This window comes from Peromyscus californicus, unplaced genomic scaffold (assembly GCF_007827085.1).
Source record: "Peromyscus californicus insignis strain IS unplaced genomic scaffold, ASM782708v3 Scaffold_4__1_contigs__length_199733344, whole genome shotgun sequence".
NCBI lineage: Eukaryota > Metazoa > Chordata > Mammalia > Rodentia > Cricetidae > Peromyscus > Peromyscus californicus.
In genome coordinates this window covers 39,455,045-39,472,441 of record NW_026294562.1, presented here as the reverse complement: position 1 = coordinate 39,472,441, position 17,397 = coordinate 39,455,045, and the positions used below count along the sequence as shown (strand labels likewise).

At 43.5% G+C, this 17,397-nt stretch overlaps 1 protein-coding gene across 28 annotated transcripts in view; it reads left to right on the top strand.

Moving 5' to 3' along the window:
* The window catches only part of Trpm3 (transient receptor potential cation channel subfamily M member 3), an 859,806-nt gene that overhangs the window by 794,022 nt on the left and 48,387 nt on the right, over positions 1-17,397 (top strand). For 17 of the 28 annotated variants that reach the window (XM_052762662.1, XM_052762655.1, XM_052762657.1 and 14 more), the window contains 2 exons: positions 381-632; positions 7,281-7,455. In XM_052762662.1, the coding sequence (XP_052618622.1) occupies positions 381-632; positions 7,281-7,455 (427 nt within the window). Of the gene's footprint in view, positions 1-380; positions 633-7,280; positions 7,492-17,397 lie in introns of all 28 variants that reach the window. The other 11 variants (XM_052762651.1, XM_052762653.1, XM_052762659.1 and 8 more) reach the window with 1 other exon arrangement.

Genomic DNA, 17,397 nt, shown 5'->3' with positions numbered 1-17,397 from the left:
CAATGATTTGCTGATACAAGAGAGGAATGGCGGTGTCCTGTAGTCGTGGTCCATGTCACTCAGTATTGAAGCACTGTTTACTGAGACGATTGTGGGGGTCGGAGGTGTGTTAGGAATATATAATGTTATAGCAAAAGCCTGCAGTGGCTCAGAACTGCCAGACAATCCCAAGGATCGAACCTGTTCTTTACATCTGCTTCTAGACAGTGCACATCTGGGTTACCTAAGCTTAGTTCAATCATGCATTCATAGTATACAGGTATTCAACTAGACTCAGGTCTAGCTAGCCCCTTCCATCAGCTAACAGACAGAGAGAGCACTTTGCAGCCAAGCTGAAAGCACAGGAGAACCCAGGCCTAACCCTCTGTGCTGCCTTGTAGATCCTGATGTCAGAGCCTGGCAAGCTGCTGCAGAAAGTGAAAGTGTGGCTGCAGGAATACTGGAATGTCACAGACCTCATCGCCATCCTCCTCTTCTCGGTGGGAATGATCCTTCGACTTCAAGACCAGCCCTTCAGGAGTGATGGGAGGGTCATCTATTGTGTGAACATCATTTATTGGTACATCCGTTTACTAGACATCTTCGGCGTGAACAAGTATCTGGGCCCATATGTAATGATGATTGGGAAAATGGTAAGCAAGGTCATTCGGTTCCATGTTACCCTTTCCCAGAGGAAGATCAGTGATAATAGAGAGATGTGATTCATTTGGATTTGCTGCTTCAGTCTGCAGGAGATGGTCCCAGGGGGGTTTTAGTTTTTTAATTCCCTTTGAGTGTTTACAAATTTGACTCTATTACTATGTAGAAACTAAAGAATGTAATCATCAGCTGCCTGTTTACTAACTGAAGTATGTGGACCAATCACTTGCTTTTTGCCAGGCACTGGCTTAAGAGCTGAGCAAAGCCAAGAGGTAGTGGCTCAAACCTTTGATCCCAGCACTCAGGTGGCAGAGGCAGATGGATCTCTGAGTTCAAGGCCAGCCTAGTCTATAGATCAGGTTCCAGGATGGCCAGGGCTACACAGAGAGACCCTGTCTAGGAAAATAAAAAGAAAAATAGTTGAGCAAAGATGTCATTTCATGAGATTGAGAAAAAGGGAAAGGAAGGGTACTTTGCATGCAGGGTGAAAAGGTCCTCAGAGTGACTCCCATTTAGTCCAGAAGGATCGCAGGTCAGGACAGGTTACACAAAATGTTCACGGTGGCCAGGCTTGGAGGAGGACTAAAAAAATGTTAACAGATCTTGAAGACTCGTAAAAGATGAGTTTTGGAGGTGACATTTGCAACTCACTTAGAATACCCAACACTTGGGGAGCTAAGGAGTCAGATCCCAGGCCATCCAGAGTGACATAGCAAAAATTTGCCTAAAAAAAAAACCTACTGGAAAATCAGATCAAATAAGGCTCTTTTAAAAAGTGGCATCTGGTCCACAAGGCGGGGAGGGGTTTGAGTTGATCTGAGTTAGGAAGGCAGAATCTTGAGTACCAGAGGTTTTGTGAGTACTGGGGGAAACTATTGACTAAACCTGGCTCCTGGCACCTGCTCCTCTAAATTCTTTAAAATGAAAGAATCTCAAGTGGCGAGCTAATGTCCTTCTATACAAATGCCTGAGAACTTCAATGTTCCTGAGTATATTCCAGAATTTTCCCAGGAAGACTGAGCCTGAGATGGCCGGCATCAGTGTGAACCTAGTGACAGGTGTGGGGTCGGGGTGGGGCGCTGGGTTCATGAGCTCCTTCCTCAGACACTCCAGCAGAACCCAGAGCCTGATGCCCACTTCTCTGATGCCCACCTGTATATCTTCGACATGTGGGAAGCTAAGCATATCCACCCTACATGGAAAAACACCCCCTCATAAAAATCTCTTCGGTACCATCTCTAGTTCCATCCTGCGAGCTGTTGAAACAAGCAGGTGGCATTATAGATGTCCCTTCTTACTGTCACTCAATTTTTACGATAGACATCTTGCTAAACCAGTATTTATTAACATCTGTCCATGAATTCTACTGAAATATATCCTAAATAAACAAAAATGTTCCTATTTTTTAAAAAAAAAAAAACAAATCCAGGCAGAGAAAGGAAAAATTTAAATTCAAAATGAATTTCCTTTACTCTTTGATATTCAGTTCACTGCCTTCTCAGGCAACAAAGAACAGTAAACATGTACTTTGTAGAGCTGTGATAATTGGGAATGGCCCGCGCTAAACAATAGCCAGCTCATAGTTAGCTGGTTGATAAATTATGTCTCCTATTGTTGTGCTTATATTGTCGTTTTAAAGGACAATGAAGAAAGAAAAGTTTATAAACACACTGCCCTTCCATAGAACCAACCCTTTCATACCCAAGTGTGGAATGATCACACCAACGGTGTTTAGAGTAAATAGCACCAGACACATTCTAGAGAACAGAAACATGGATTCTGGAGTTTTAGTTACCCAAACCGAACCCAGTTGGACTTGCTATTGTTTGAGAAGGAGAAAAATGTGGATATTATTGGTTTATTCTGCCATCGTGCCTTCATTTAACAATGGATTTGAGATTTGGGTGAACATTCTTGTGTCTAAAGGTAGGCTCAGTGGAATGGGCTTGAAGGAGGGACCTGTGAATCCCTGCTCCCAGCTTACACAGGAAAATGTGCATATGGATTTTCTAGGGAGAACAGGCCTTTTTATATATTTCCAAGTAAAATGAAAAAAAATCAAACTATAATAGCTTGGAAATCAGGCCAATTTTTCTCCACCTTGACACTCTTTTTTTTTTTTTTTTTTTTGGTTTTTCGAGACAGGGTTTCTCTGTGTAGCTTTGCGCCTTTCCTGGTACTCGCTTTGGAGACCAGGCTGGCCTCGAACTCATAGAGATCCACCTGGCTCTGCCTCCCGAGTGCTGGGATTAAAGGCGTGCGCCACCACCGCCTGGCTGACACTCTTTTTTTTTTAAGGAATGTCTCACTGTGTAACTGAACCTGACTGTACTTTACCTCCTCCTGCCCTTGCCTCCTAAGTGCTGAGACTACCAGCATGCACACCACACCCAGCTGGGACTGCGGAGTTCTTGGTTGAAGAGTCCCTGTATACTGCAGGATATTTAGCAGCATTCACACACACACACACACACACACACACACACACACACACACACACACACACACACACATACACACACAGAGACAGAGAGACAGAGGGGGGAGAACAGAAAGGGGGAGAGGAAGAAAGAGAGGAAGGAAGGGGAGGGAGAGGAAGAGAGAGAGGGAGGGAGAGAAGAGAGAGAGAGAGAGAGAGAGAGAGAGAGAGAGAGAGAGAGAGAGAGAGAGACTTAGGACAACAAAGATGTTTCCAAACATTACCAAATGTTCCCTGAAGCACAAAACTGCCCTCTGTCAAGAACTACAACTTTAGGAGATTATTTAATCTGACAGTTATTTTTTATTACCTTATTTTAACAGATAGACTATTCAAAAACCAAACCAAGTCAATTATTTTTTAAAAGTCTAGGTGGCATTTAAATATTTGAAATATCTAAAGTTACATTGATGTAGTAAGATTATCTTAATTTCTGTGCCTATCATTTTAATAATGGCATAATCACTCCAGTTTTGACTAGAATGAAACCTTACTAAGAAATGAACAGGAAGGCTTGTGATGCCTTTTCTCTACTTTTTAACTTATGAATGACTTCATTTATCAGTCAAGAATAAGTAGAAAATTTGGGGACTTTGAGTTCTTACAGAATGCTTTTAAGATAATTAGTTCAATAATTGAGTCATCAATCCAGAAAGTAGATAAAATACATCTCTAGAGTTTATCAGTGAGCCAGATGGACTGCAAACTGAAAGCTGAAGAGTCTTCCCAGATGTGTTATATACAAAGTCCTCAACTTTAGAGGGCCCCTCTTTAGTTCTTCCGCACCCAGGTAGCCCAGTGCCTTGATATCTGGAGACCAAATACAGGATGGCTAGGTGCTCATTCTGAAATGGTTTTGTGTGTTGGCAATGTAGAAGAAACCAGTGCATCAAATAAATGCCTGACGGAACGGAACTCCTTCATCCCCACTGAGTCCTGTTGATATGCAGGTCCAGGATCACTTGAAATCCTGACTCTGTTCCTTCATATTTCATTTCTTCGGGAAATTCTATAAACCTGGGACTAACTCACTTATGTAATGTGGAATAGAAACCATGATAGTAGCTTTGCTTTGCTGTGCCAGGCACCATGTGAGACACATTTCAGCCCTCACTATTCAACCCCATGGAATAGATCTTAGAACCCTCCTATATCAATTAAATAAACAGACCCTGAGAGAGACAAGGACAAGGTTCAAACTCCTGACTCCACATCCTGAACTTCCGATAACAACACATTAACATTTATGAGAACTTACCCCATAGCCATCACATTTAGTCAAAGGTAATCATGTGATTGTTATTATTATCCCACTTACAACATCTAAAAACAAGATTAAGCAACTCACTCCAGACCACTTAGCAAACTTTCTTTTTCTTTTTTAATGGTCAGGGAAAAGGGTTTTTGGTGGTGGTGGTGGTGGTGGTGGTGGTGGTGGTGGTGGTGGTGGTGGTGGTGGTGGATTTTTTTTTTTTTCATGTAGCTATTTTAGCAAGAGTCAGGATCAAAATCCAGGTTGTCTGGCACCTAAGAGCATTTGATTCATCACCAACATGGATGTTCTCTGTTCAACATACCAAAAGGTATTCATAAGACTGGGAAGAATCTTGACATTGAACTCACTGGATAATTTAACTTTGAAAACAAAAGAAGTCTGTTTATCTTCTTATTAATGATGCTCAGACCCTGATATATTTATGACAGTAAAGACTTTGAAGCAGAGAAAGCTCAGCATATGGGAAGAATATTTTTCTTTTGCTCTTTTGACCCTGTGAATAGATATTAGGAACAATCTTTAAAAAAAAAAAGCTGAGGAATTAAATTGGTGCAGCTTCTGTATTTACTGGCTGAGTTTTCTTGAGTCAGACTGGCTCCTCACTCTGGTGAGTACTCCCTAGTCCTCCCCTGCCCATCTTTTAATCTATGTGAACAAATATAACATGAAGACTCATCTGTGCTCCTTCATTGATACAACTTTCTGTAAATAAGTGATAAAAGGATTTTATAAAATAAAAAGAAGGAGCCGGGCGGTGGTGGCGCACGCCTTTAATCCCAGCACTCAGGAGGCAGAGCCAGGCGGATCTCTGTGAGTTCGAGGCCAGCCTGGTCTACAGTGCGAGATCCAGGAAAGGCGCAAAGCTACACAGAGAAACCCTGTCTCGAAAAACCAAAAAAAATAAATAAAAAAAAAATAAATAAAAAATAAATAAATAAATAAATAAAAAGAAGGGAGGAGATGAAACACAGACTTGGGTTTCCTATGAACCTGATCCAACCCAGCCATCTCACCCACTTAGAGACCTGCAACCCCCAACTGGAGAAAGGAAGAACAGCTAGCATATACCTGTGAGGATATGGAAAGGAGGAATCTTGAGGAAATTCCTATCTCACCTCAAGGTCTTAAAAATTTTGGCAGATGTATTTTGAAGTTGTCTTGGAAATTGATGAGTTGATCTAAAATATATTGAGGCCCCTGTGTCCTAAGGCACCCAAGAAGACCATAATGTTTAAGTTACTGGAGCAGGTACCATGGAATATTCTCTTTGAAGCTGGAGGCAGAAATAGGTCCATAGTAGAGTATATGCTTAGTGTACACTAGGACCTTGGTCCAATCCCCAGCACAACAGTAACAATAATAAATAAAACAATCCGGAACCTTCTTTATTACTGATAATTACCATTCATCATTCTCTGTGGGTGGGCACCCCTTACACTATATTATCCAAGAGAAGGAAGTCTTTGGTATCAGACAGTTTGACACAGGAGTGAAAACCGATCTCCGCAGCTTAAGTGTGGGAGGGATACTGACTTACAAGAGGACAAGGGGGAACTGGCCATAAAGACTACAGAGACAGGGGTCCAATCACTGCTGGGACTAGGTCTCTTCCTCTACTATATCTGCTCATTCACTAGGGGGAAACTCAGCCTCCAGCATGCAAGATTCACACAAAGAATGAACATTATGAAGAATGAAAGGGAACTTCTCTCTCTACTTCTATAAGAGAGATGGCTGTAATCTCAGCACACTAGAGGCTGAAGCAGGAGGATCACAAAGTTCCAGGCCAGCCTCATCTGCATAGTGAGTTCCAAGATACTTTGGGCTCATACAGAGACCCTGTCTCCAAAAAATAAAAAACAAATTCAAAAACCAAAAGATTCTGAGAATTCTGGTGAAGTCCCGTCTTGTGTCACGTGCCTACCTCACCATGGCTGCCATGGGATGAGGTCCCACAACTAGCCTAGCTTGGACAGCACACTCATCTTTCTAGGCAGAGACACTGGAAATGTCTCTTAAAGAAGCTGTGAGTTTGGAGTCATCGGTATCACCACTTAGTGTACCTTGTCAGTTTTCAGTGTTGAAAAGAAAGCAATCGGGCAGGTGAAAAAGAAAAAACAGATGTCTAGTCACGTAGCCTTGAAACAAATGAGAGCATGGAGAAGGGAAAGAGGGGAAGGAAGAATGGCGGGCTTCCATCGGGAGGAGCTGAGAAACACACCTAGGAGGAGATCCATCATGTCAACAACAGGCACTGGTCTAGTTCATGAAGCCACATGGTTTTAAGACCTGGGAAAACACCCTCCACAATAAGCTACCCTGCAGGAGAAATATCGAAACGGGATGGTTCTATGAGAGCCGGGTCCACGGCAGAGAGTCAAGCAATGTGATGGGCTCCCGTTTGTTCTGCCCTAGGTCTATTTGTAAGCCTTATTTTCTTGAGCTTTCCAAGTCATGTTAGCCTCTTAGAACTAAGAGTAGGAATATACTGTTCTGCACTTGTTCTTAAAAATAGTCCAACTATCCCAATCCTAATTTTCCTAAGAACAAAGAAACCAAAACAAGCCACTTGCCTTCTCTAATAACTGTTTTGTTTTGTTTTGTTTTAAAAATGGGAACCACGTGGAGAACCCAAATTCTGAGGAATAGTACTCTTGTGCCTAAATGTAAATATATTCCATAGTCAGCCATAAAAATGAAAGGGCTCCATTATGTGTGTACTTGTAAAAAAAAATTATTTTAGCAACTTACATTAGCATTCAGCATGTAGAGGTCAGCTTCAGTAGTCCAGTTGTCCTCTTAGCTGGGGATTCCTTGAAAGTCAGCATTCACAGGCACCTTCAATCACATGGCTTTTCTTTTATTTCTCCTTCTCCACCCTTCCAGATGATAGACATGATGTACTTTGTCATCATTATGCTGGTGGTGCTGATGAGCTTTGGGGTCGCCAGACAAGCCATTCTCTTTCCCAATGAGGAGCCATCTTGGAAACTGGCCAAGAATATCTTCTACATGCCATATTGGATGATTTATGGGGAAGTGTTTGCAGACCAGATAGACCGTAAGCAAGTTTATGATTCTCATACACCAAAGTCAGGTATTTAACTTTGATTGAGTCACGTCTTTTCCAAGTCCATTTGTTCGTCCTCAATAAATGGCTCAAGATAGAGGACCGATTCCTAGTTTGCTATCTTGGTGGAAACAATCACTGGAGGTGAATATGCTATGTTAGCAAAGTAGCCATCAACTGTTTCTCCAGGTATGACCTTCCTAAAATACAAATGGACATCTAGTATACCAAAATTGATACAAAAAAAAAATGAACCATTTTAAATGATATAAGTTTGTGTATAACTCAAACTCTTAAGGCCAGGTTTTTTATATTTCATTACTGGGAATATATTATGTCAAAACTACCTACTCCTACCCTAGCCCTCGGCTTGCTAGGCTTTAGAAAATAAATTCCTTGGGCTTGAGTGTAGAACAAATAAACAATTCTCAATTTCATCATTAGAATTCAAGATTAAGGGCAAACATCTGTATGGTATTTTCCTCATGCTAGAAACTATTCCCCAACAGCCTTTCCCATTCTTAAGTGCTATTGAGACACAGATGAAGCCAGAATTCATTACCAAGAAGTATGGAAAATGCCTGTAGGTCATAGACCGAGTTGTTCATGGTAAATGCCAGGGTGGGGGGATCTATATCATAAAGTAATTTAGTGTGGACCAAGAGCCAGCAGCCCCCCAGTACCTTCAGTCTACTAGATACTGAGTCTCTGCAATAAACAACTCCTTTTGTGTGGAGTTGGAGGATAGTTGTAGTCCAGAAGTCTGTTCCAGGATTTTATTTGGACCAAATGTCAGGGCACACCAGGCATCAGGAAATGACTTCACAAAGCATCAGGGAAGAAGCATGTTTCAGTGTGGAGTTGAATCCCAGGCGCAGCTCTTTCTCATTTTCCCTGAGGAGTTTAGCTCTGAAAATAACAACCCTCCAACACTGTTGAATTAACATTTTTTCAGACATTTTTTGCTGACAGGCCAGCCATCTGAGCCCTGGACTGTGAACACGGATTAGGGTCACATAACCACATAGCTTAATAAGGAGTGGGAGTAGAGTCTAGCAGCACCCCACTCTCCCTCCTCATCCCAGGTAGAATGGGGCCTAGGAACACAAGGACAAAAGACATCTGAGCTTGGAAGTCCTCGAGCCTATGAAGACCACCGTGTGTATCCTGGCAACAAAACACAGCAACACGTCATTTTCCCTCCATGATAGATTTTGAACAAATAAGCTTTCCTTCTCACAACACGTTATCTGAGGCTCTGAGGCGAGCAAGACTTTTTGGAACACCTAATTGGAACAAATATTTGTTCCATAAGACTTAGCCAACTCATGGAGGAAGAATTTTAGCTCCATCCTCCAGTTATAATATCTTTGGCTGACAATGTGCAGCCTTCAGAAGGCAGTCTCCCAGGGACAGGAATTTCCTGTCGAGAGCATCCTTTCAAATGGTCCCTACAGGCAAAACAACACTTAAAAAGCTTGCTATGATGATTCTCCTCAGAGACTAAGCATGCTATTACACACACACACACACGCGCGCGCACACACACACACACACACACACACACACACACACACACACACACGCTTCCCCTGGAAACTGCTTTTCCACTTTGCTACATTATTTTGCTTTTTCAAGTTGTCCCTTTTTCTCCCAGAATGAGATGAAGCCCACATGGGCATTTGAATAATGTAGTGAGGGAGAGAGCGGGAGGGAGTAAGGGGGAGGGAGAGAAAGGGGAGGTATGGATGTGTTTCACAAATGGGATTCTGTCTGTCCCTCTACAAGTGGCCATTTATTGATGTTGTACTATGGGCCCAGCCTAGTGCAACAAACACCATCATCTGCTGAACACGAGGATTTAGTATTGCTGTTTTCAAAGAAGGGCTGATTATAGTTTAGAACTTGAACTCTCCCCACCACCCCCAAAGACAGAATAGAGGTGTTTTGTGTGACTGAAGGATGGAAATAAATTCCCCCACTCTGTGAATTAGATCTGTGGTGCTCTATGTGTGTGAGGATAAATCTTGACCCCAAGTCCCCAAATATAACTGACCTAGCCTTAGCTGGATACAACCTTCTTGAGACCCTGCCCTCTTCCTCTGGGATCTGAAGTTGGCTGCAATAGCAGAATCTGTTCTAAGCTAAATCAGCCAGTTTTCTGTCTAGAGTGCTAAAGAGTATCCGTCCTTTCTCAAATGGATGTAGATGACTGTCCCCAAATCTCAAATAACATTTGGCCAAGGTCACCGGACATCACTGTCCTATTAATGACTCAGTCGCCTATACTACGGCACAAGCTGGGCGCAGTGGAGATTGAATGCCTGCCCCCACCTGGCTCTTGAGAACTGCACAGGAGAACCAGTACCAAACTGTTTGAGAAAGGTACAAATCATTTCTGCTGCCCTACAGTGTGTGGCCTTCTCTCTGTGCCGTGTCCAGGTTGGTGTGTGAAGCATGTTTTCAGGCTGATTGGATCTCATATCCACCCGGACCCGCTGCCCTCCCACGGTCTACCAAGCCCATGCTGTGGATGTGCCCTGTGTGGCCCTTTCCAAGTGCTGCTCATTCACACACACCTCAGATGGCTCATTCCTAACTTGATGCACGTGCTCCATATCTAATTCTGGTTGTTTCAATTTCTGCGTTGCTGGACCCATTTCATGTTGGGGGAAATGATCTCTTTCTTAACTGGGACTAATGGATGGAAATATGCAATGAGACCTTCAGAATGGGTTACTCATACCAATGTCACACCTCAGAGTGATGAACAGCTAGAATGCCCTCACTTTCCGGAGGCACTGTCATCTAACTGTAGCTTTTTTGGTATATATTTCATCTACTTTCCTATTATTTTCGATAGAAATTTCCTAAAAATCCAGACTATAGGATGAGACCTGTACGGTTACTTTCCAAATGTGCTTAAAAACTTAAGAGGAAAAAAAATGGAGTCACATTTTTAAAAACCACAACATAACAAGTACATTTGCCATCTAAGCCATAGTGAACTAATACAAATGACAGACCAGCCTTAGTCTAAATTATCTGAGAGGATAGAGTTTGGCTTCGGGCTTGGCAGCAGAGGCGTGCAAGAGTATGGTTAGAGGTAGAAGAGAATGAAAAAGAAGAGGCAGCAACCATTTTTGCCATGGAGGCTGAGCCTCATGCTGATCTGATTCATGTGAACTGAACTTGCTGTTGTTGGCTAGTTCGTTGGTCAGTTGGTAATTGAGTTTTATTTGACTTGCTTTGTTGTTATTGTTTTTCAGATAACTTGTAATTGATGTTAAATACTCAAGTTACACGCATATTACTTTGCTAAGCCCAGCTACGGGCCACCATAGTGACTTGGCGTCTGGGATGTTCAATATACCAATATGGGCCGATGGCTGTAGCTCAAGGGTAGAGCATTTGCCTTGTCCACAGGAGGCTCTGGGTTCAATACCCGGTTCCACAAAATAATTAATTCATTCCATTCCATTCACTACACCAATACCAACTACAACATTCTTCTGGGAAGTCTCATGAGGGTGAGCCTTACTGTATGGCCTCCAAGGGCTAGCCAGGGCCCACAGGTGCTTGGGTGGAAAACCCATTTAAAAACCAGAAGAACAACAGAATAAACAAGTAAATTCCCAGCAGGATCCACACCAAGGCTGGAGTAAAATTAAACTTGAATGGCTTTTCATGCGCTCGGAGATTGGGTTTGGTGGGTGGGGTACTTGGAAGTTCACCTTTATTAGCAGAGGAGACAGGGTGGTTCCACGTGCTCTGGCCTCTCGATGGATGGGGTTGCTTCTTACTTACAAGGCATCCTGCTGTAGATTCAGATTCCTCAGGCTGTACCGAGGCAGGAGAGAAATGAATCATGCTCTTGAATGCATTAAATACGGGTCTAAATTTAGGCCTCCTTTCTGCCTCTCTGGGTATTTTTACAAGTTTAGATAGTACTGTGAAAGCAGAATGTCCAGGACTTGCTTTCTACCATGACAACTTAATATTACCTAGCCATTTCCACTCTGAATTAAATATCCAATCTTCTTAGTGCATGGGTCATTTTTTTTTTCTTACTGCCTGGGGCTTTTTCATCTGAAATTAATAGGTAATCAGAAGAAGGAGAGGGTTTTTTGTTTTGTTTTTGATTGATTGATTGAATACAACATTTTGCTATTAAAATAACCCTTGCTCTTTGGTATCCAAGTTGTCTCTGTGGCTTTGACTCAAACAAGGGTCAATATGTGTATGACAAGCTCAAGTACTGCCCTGAATTACTTTTCTGTTTCCAGTTAATTGTTCCTCGATTTGGGTATGGAAGTAGGGCAGCTCAAGTGTCTGAAATACACTTGCGATGGTGGAGCTTAGAACATCCGGAGCAAGAAGAATGCCCACTGGTACGCTTCTCAGTCATGTAGCTCAGTCTCAGCTTCTGTTTAGGGTTTCAGACTGACCTCTAATGGCTTCAGAGCACACTGATACCTAACGGCTATAGCATAGGATGCATTGCCCGACCAGGAAACAACATACTCTGGGAAAGCAAAGCTTGGGCCAGTGCCAACTTTGGGGGAAAGGGGAATTGTTTCATTAGGTTTCATTTTCACAAACTGCTCAGGAAGCTGGCCAGCACAGGGCTGTCTCCGGAAAAGTCAGCTCATACTGTAAAGAATACCCACGTGACTTGTTTGCCAACTTGGGCTTGTGAGAGTTGCAGAGAACAGGGCTATCTCTGCATTAGGTCACCGCTGTGACCTGTATGAATTCCGCCATCATGACATCCACTGTAATTTGCTCATAGGTTGGCCTCTATTTAGAGTCCATTCCTCATTCAAAGGGTTTTTTTTTGTTTTGTCTTGTTTTGTTTTGTTTTTTCTGCCTACGAGCTGAAAAGCAAAGTCTGGAGACAAACAAACAGAGACATTGCCTTCGAGGAGCTTACAATTCAGGAGGGGCAAACTGCCATTGACAGCTGTGTGCCGAGGCAAAGCTCAACGAGGAAGTCAGTCAGTAACACATAGAGTAGGAGCATGGGTGCAATGGATGAGGCCTCGCAGGGAAGAAGAAGGCTGCACAGAGCCCTGAAATCTGAGCAGATGTGTGCTAGGCAGATGGGAGCAGGGGTGTGAAGAAAGAATAGCATTCCAAACTGAGACCCAGAGTGGCAAGCTCCAGGCACAAAAAAAAAAAAAAAAAAAAAACAATTTAGTATGGCTCACTGTAGAGTGAGAGGTAGGAGACAGGAAGTAGGACAGATGGGTCTGGAAGGAGAAGGAGAGGGAGATCCTGGGGAGGGAGGGAGATGGGAAGTGAGGGATGGAAGAACTTCCCTGATACAGTAGTGATGGAAAAGATGGGAAGCAGGAGACTGGAGGAAGGGAAATTAGAAAGACCTGGGCCAGAATCAGATGGTACAGAGGATATAGAAGATGTGGCTAGGGATTCAAAATTGGGGAACTGGAGCTTGCCCTGAGATCCCCGACTTGGTCTAAAGTATAAAAATCATTAAGAAACTTGGAAAGATAAATATATCTGGGGCTGGTGTCCCACTGGGGTTGGATTGAGTTTGTAGATCCTATAGAGAGTCCAGGGAAGCCAGGAAGCTCCATAGGATGAGCTAAACTACGAAACGAGTTAAATTTGAAAAGCAGGACTGAAAAGACAGCTCCATGATTAGCATTTGCTGGTCTTGCAGAGGGCCCAAATTCAGTCCCCAGCACCTACTTCAGGCAGCTCACAAACTCCTGTAGCTCCAGTTCCAGGGGATCTGATACCCTCTCCTGGCCTCCGGGGGTACCTGCATCCATACTCTACACATACAGACAAGCAGGCACATACACATTCTTGTTAATGAAATCGATTCATTAAAAAGAGCTGAGCTGGAAATGCACACTTGAGGATCGATGTCTTTTCCTGTGAAAGCCGTGATGGATGAGCACAAGTAGAGAACACAAGGAGAGAAGAGAGGCTGGCGTAGGATGTGAGGAACAGAGTCACAAAAGTGGCAAAGAATACCAAGAGAAAAGGGTCCACTAGCGGGACGTTTAGAAGAGTTGCTGGTAACTTTTTGCCAAGAATTTTCATTTCTGTGCTAGGGTTCCAGCCTCTCCTGAGATGGCTAGTTCTCTAGCCATTTGAAGAGATCTCTCTTCAAAGGCTGGTTACTCTAGTACCTTTAACAGAGCGCTTTTGATCCACCCTGGTGGGCATGACTCCAAAGCCCATATATTGTCCACCCTATCACGACCCCTCCAAGTGAGTCCTAGGTAGCCTCACAGAAAAAGAGCTTCCAGGGGTACAATACATCTTAAATTCCCGTAACTTTCTCCTAAGCCTCTATACTAACCCCCCAAAATTTGTAATGAGAAGAAATATTGAGTTCCCATCTGGCTATGGGAACTATTTTGTCACCTAATTGCTAATTTATTGGTAGGGGAAAAGCAATATAAGAAGTATTTGTCCTTTTTAATAGCGACAAGTCAGTACATTTCCTTAAAAGTTATGTCTTATCTCGTCCTCTTTAACAAGTACAAAAAAACTTATCTTAAAAAGTAGGATTTGGTCAGGGCAAGAGAAGCCTCCCAAATCAGCAGCAATGATGGAGACCAAACCGGCAATAAAGACCTGCAGAAAGAGGTTGTGTGTGTGTGTCGATAAAGCAGAAGCAAGTTTACTAAGGATGCTTTGAGATAAAACTAGCCATTGTAAAAGAACACCAGTTCTCCTTGCTCTGCCTAGCTGTGATGGGCTGCAGGCTAAGAAAGGTAACCACTGCATGTCGAACAGTAGAGACACGTGCATGGAGGCAGGGCAACCCCAAATGATGTTAAACGTGCCATCGTCTATAATCATAGGGGGGAAAAAAGGAGGATGTGAGGACTGTCTGCATCTAACCCCAAGCTGCTGGACTTTGTGCCTCGGACATCAAATTCAGTGCTAGCTACCATCTCAAAGAAAGCATGAGAGAGCTAAGCCAGTGAAGGGCAGCCCCCAACGGGGTGAAGACGAGTTGCAGTGTGAGGACAGAGCAGGATTTGAGCTCTTTACGCTGGAGAGATGAAAGAGAATATGCCAGGAGTCTCTGGGTTTTCCAAGTGAATCTCTAGGCATACCATAACCTGGGACCCCAAATCTGAGTGTGTTTTGGTCAAGAATCCTTTGACGTATGAAAGGACTTGACTTAGGACAAAGGGAATGCCTTCTACAGAGAACATGTAAGATTTATGCTTCCCTAAAAATGTGACAAAAAAAATCACATTCTGATAGGCTTTTGATTTGTCTGTCATTTTTCCTCCTCCCTCCCTGTGACTATATCGGCTTCCCTCCCTCATCCCAGTTCACCGCACCCCCACATTTCCCATTTCCCCCTTCATAACACCTGTGTCCTGCTCTCCCTGTCCCTGGAGCTCCTCCTCTCCACAGAGCCCTCCGTGGTCCCTCTTACCTTCCTGCCTTATACAGTTACTCCAGGTTTTATACTCACATCTAAAGATTCCGAGCTAGAAACAAATAAGAGAGAACATGCAGCCTTTGCCTTTCAAGGTCTGGGGTACCTCGCTCAGAATCTTATTTTCCAGTTCCATCTATTTACCTGTAAACTTCACAATTTCATTTTTCTATATAGCTGAATGGCATTCCATTGTGTAAATGCACCCCATTCTCATTATCCATTCATCAGTTGAAGGACATATAGGTTGTTTCCATTTCACAGGTATTGTGAACAGGGCAAACTCTCCTGACGACAACAAAAAGTCTACATTTTTATATTCCCAGATAAATCATTTTATTTTTGAAGGGAAAACAATAAGGTGAGGAAACAGAAGGTGGTTCTTCTTCCATAAAATGGAGTGTGCACATTACAGAAATGGCAAGGAGAAGCCAGGCATGGTGATGCAAGGCTGCAATTCCAGCACTCAGGAGGCAGAGGCAGGAGGACTTTGAGTTTGAGGCCAGCCTGGGCTCTAAAGTGAGAGCTGTCTCAAAACACACACATGCACACACACAAACACACAGACACACACACACACAAACACACAGACACACACACACACACACACACACACATACACACACACACGAGAGAGAGAGAGAGAGAGAGAGAGAGAGAGAGAGAGAGAGAGAGAGAGAGCACTAACTTGATGTATAACCTCATAGCACATTAATAAACATAGGCATCCAGTTGGCAATGTGGTGGATACCATTAGTTCACTGCCCAGGTTCCCTCTCAGCCCCTTTTCCAGGTCTTTCACCCCCTGTTTCCATGGTCTCTAATTCTGGACTCACCTGCCACATTCAGATAACTACCCCAGAATCCTTACAGTCTCTTCATTACCCAGACAACCTAAGGTGACCTGAGGGTTAGGGTATCCCAGGGAATCCTGGACCCTGCTTCTACCTGTTAGATGCGAGGAATGGAAAAGCTTAGTTATTTTGACTCTTGTTGAACCCCCAAACTCCCACCCTTAAGCTGCAGAATACCTTCCTGAATATGAGGTACCAATGGGATCAGGTGTGGGCTCAGGCTTTACCTGAAATTGCACCTTTTTTTGAGGCTTTTAACCACCACCACCACCACCACCACCACCACCACCACCACCACCACCACCCGCCGCCGCCACCACCCCCATTCTGCTCCCACTGCGCATATTCTCTTTAGTAAATAAATCACGCTCATTTTAATGTTTTCCTGGGCGATGCTGCTGGAAAAAGCCAGCCTGAGATAGGCCCTGAGACTCCAAGTCTCCTCAGCTAAAACTTAAAAATTATTCACACTGGAGACTCCTTTCCAGCAAGGTAGGAAACCATGAGCATCCTGGATTATATATACAGCAGATGGCTGATCCAACCACCCACATTTACAATGTGACAATCATCTCTCCCATTCCCCTCTTCTTGGCTTTGTATTGGTATAACAAAATTCCCAAGGCTAGGGACTTGACAATAAAAGAGATTTATCTAGGCACGGTGATGCACACCTATTATCCCAGCACTTGAAGGTTGAAACTGGAGACTCACAAGTTTAATGAAATCCCTCTAAGAGAGAGATACAAGCAAAGAAAAAGGGGAGAGAGGAAGGGAGGGAGGGCTTGTTTGCTCAGCTCTGCAGCTTCATGAACATAGCAGCTTGACACTGGCATCTTCTGGGCTCTGGTAAGGGCTTCATGACGGATGCTGTCATAATGGTGGGAACGTGTGAGGAAGAAATCACATGGTATCACGAGAAACAAGAGACCAGTGAGGAACCAGGCTGGCCCTGCTTTATAAATCTCTACTCTTGAGAGAGTGAACCCACTCCGCATGACTGCCCAAAGGGATTATTGTCTCCAGATCCTAACTACTTTCAAGTGGGCCCCAGCTCTTAAAGGTTTCCCTATCTCAACATCACCATACAGCATACCAAGCCTCCAGTATGTGACTTTGGAAGGTCAAGTCACGCACAAATTCCAGCATTACAGAGCTGTGCGTGGTGGCACAGACCTGAAATTCCAGTAACTGGGGAGGCTGTGGGAAAAGTAAGAACCTGACCCAAAAAGAAAAAGCATTGCATCATGGCTCACAGAAACATGACTGCACCCTCTTTAATAGTTGAGATCAGTAGCTGTAATGCAAGGCATGATGTTCCCAGGAGTCTCTTCAAGAAGTCATGCTTGACGCTGAAATAGCCACTCCAGTCTTAGGACCTTTTATTCTGCATTCTTAATTTCTTGCTTTGTACCCACAAGGCCTGTGAGGAAATAGGAAAATATTTAGACATTGTCCTGTCTTTAAGGAATGTATAAACCAGGCCAGGCAGGTGTGAGTAAAATTTTTCCAGAAATGACTAGGTGTTGCCTCAGGGCAATATGCTCTCTGTCATAGTTTGCCATGTTGCCATTGTAACCCCCAAGTGGCCCAAGACAATCAGTAAACCAGTGTGTGTGACTATGTGTCAATAAAACTTAA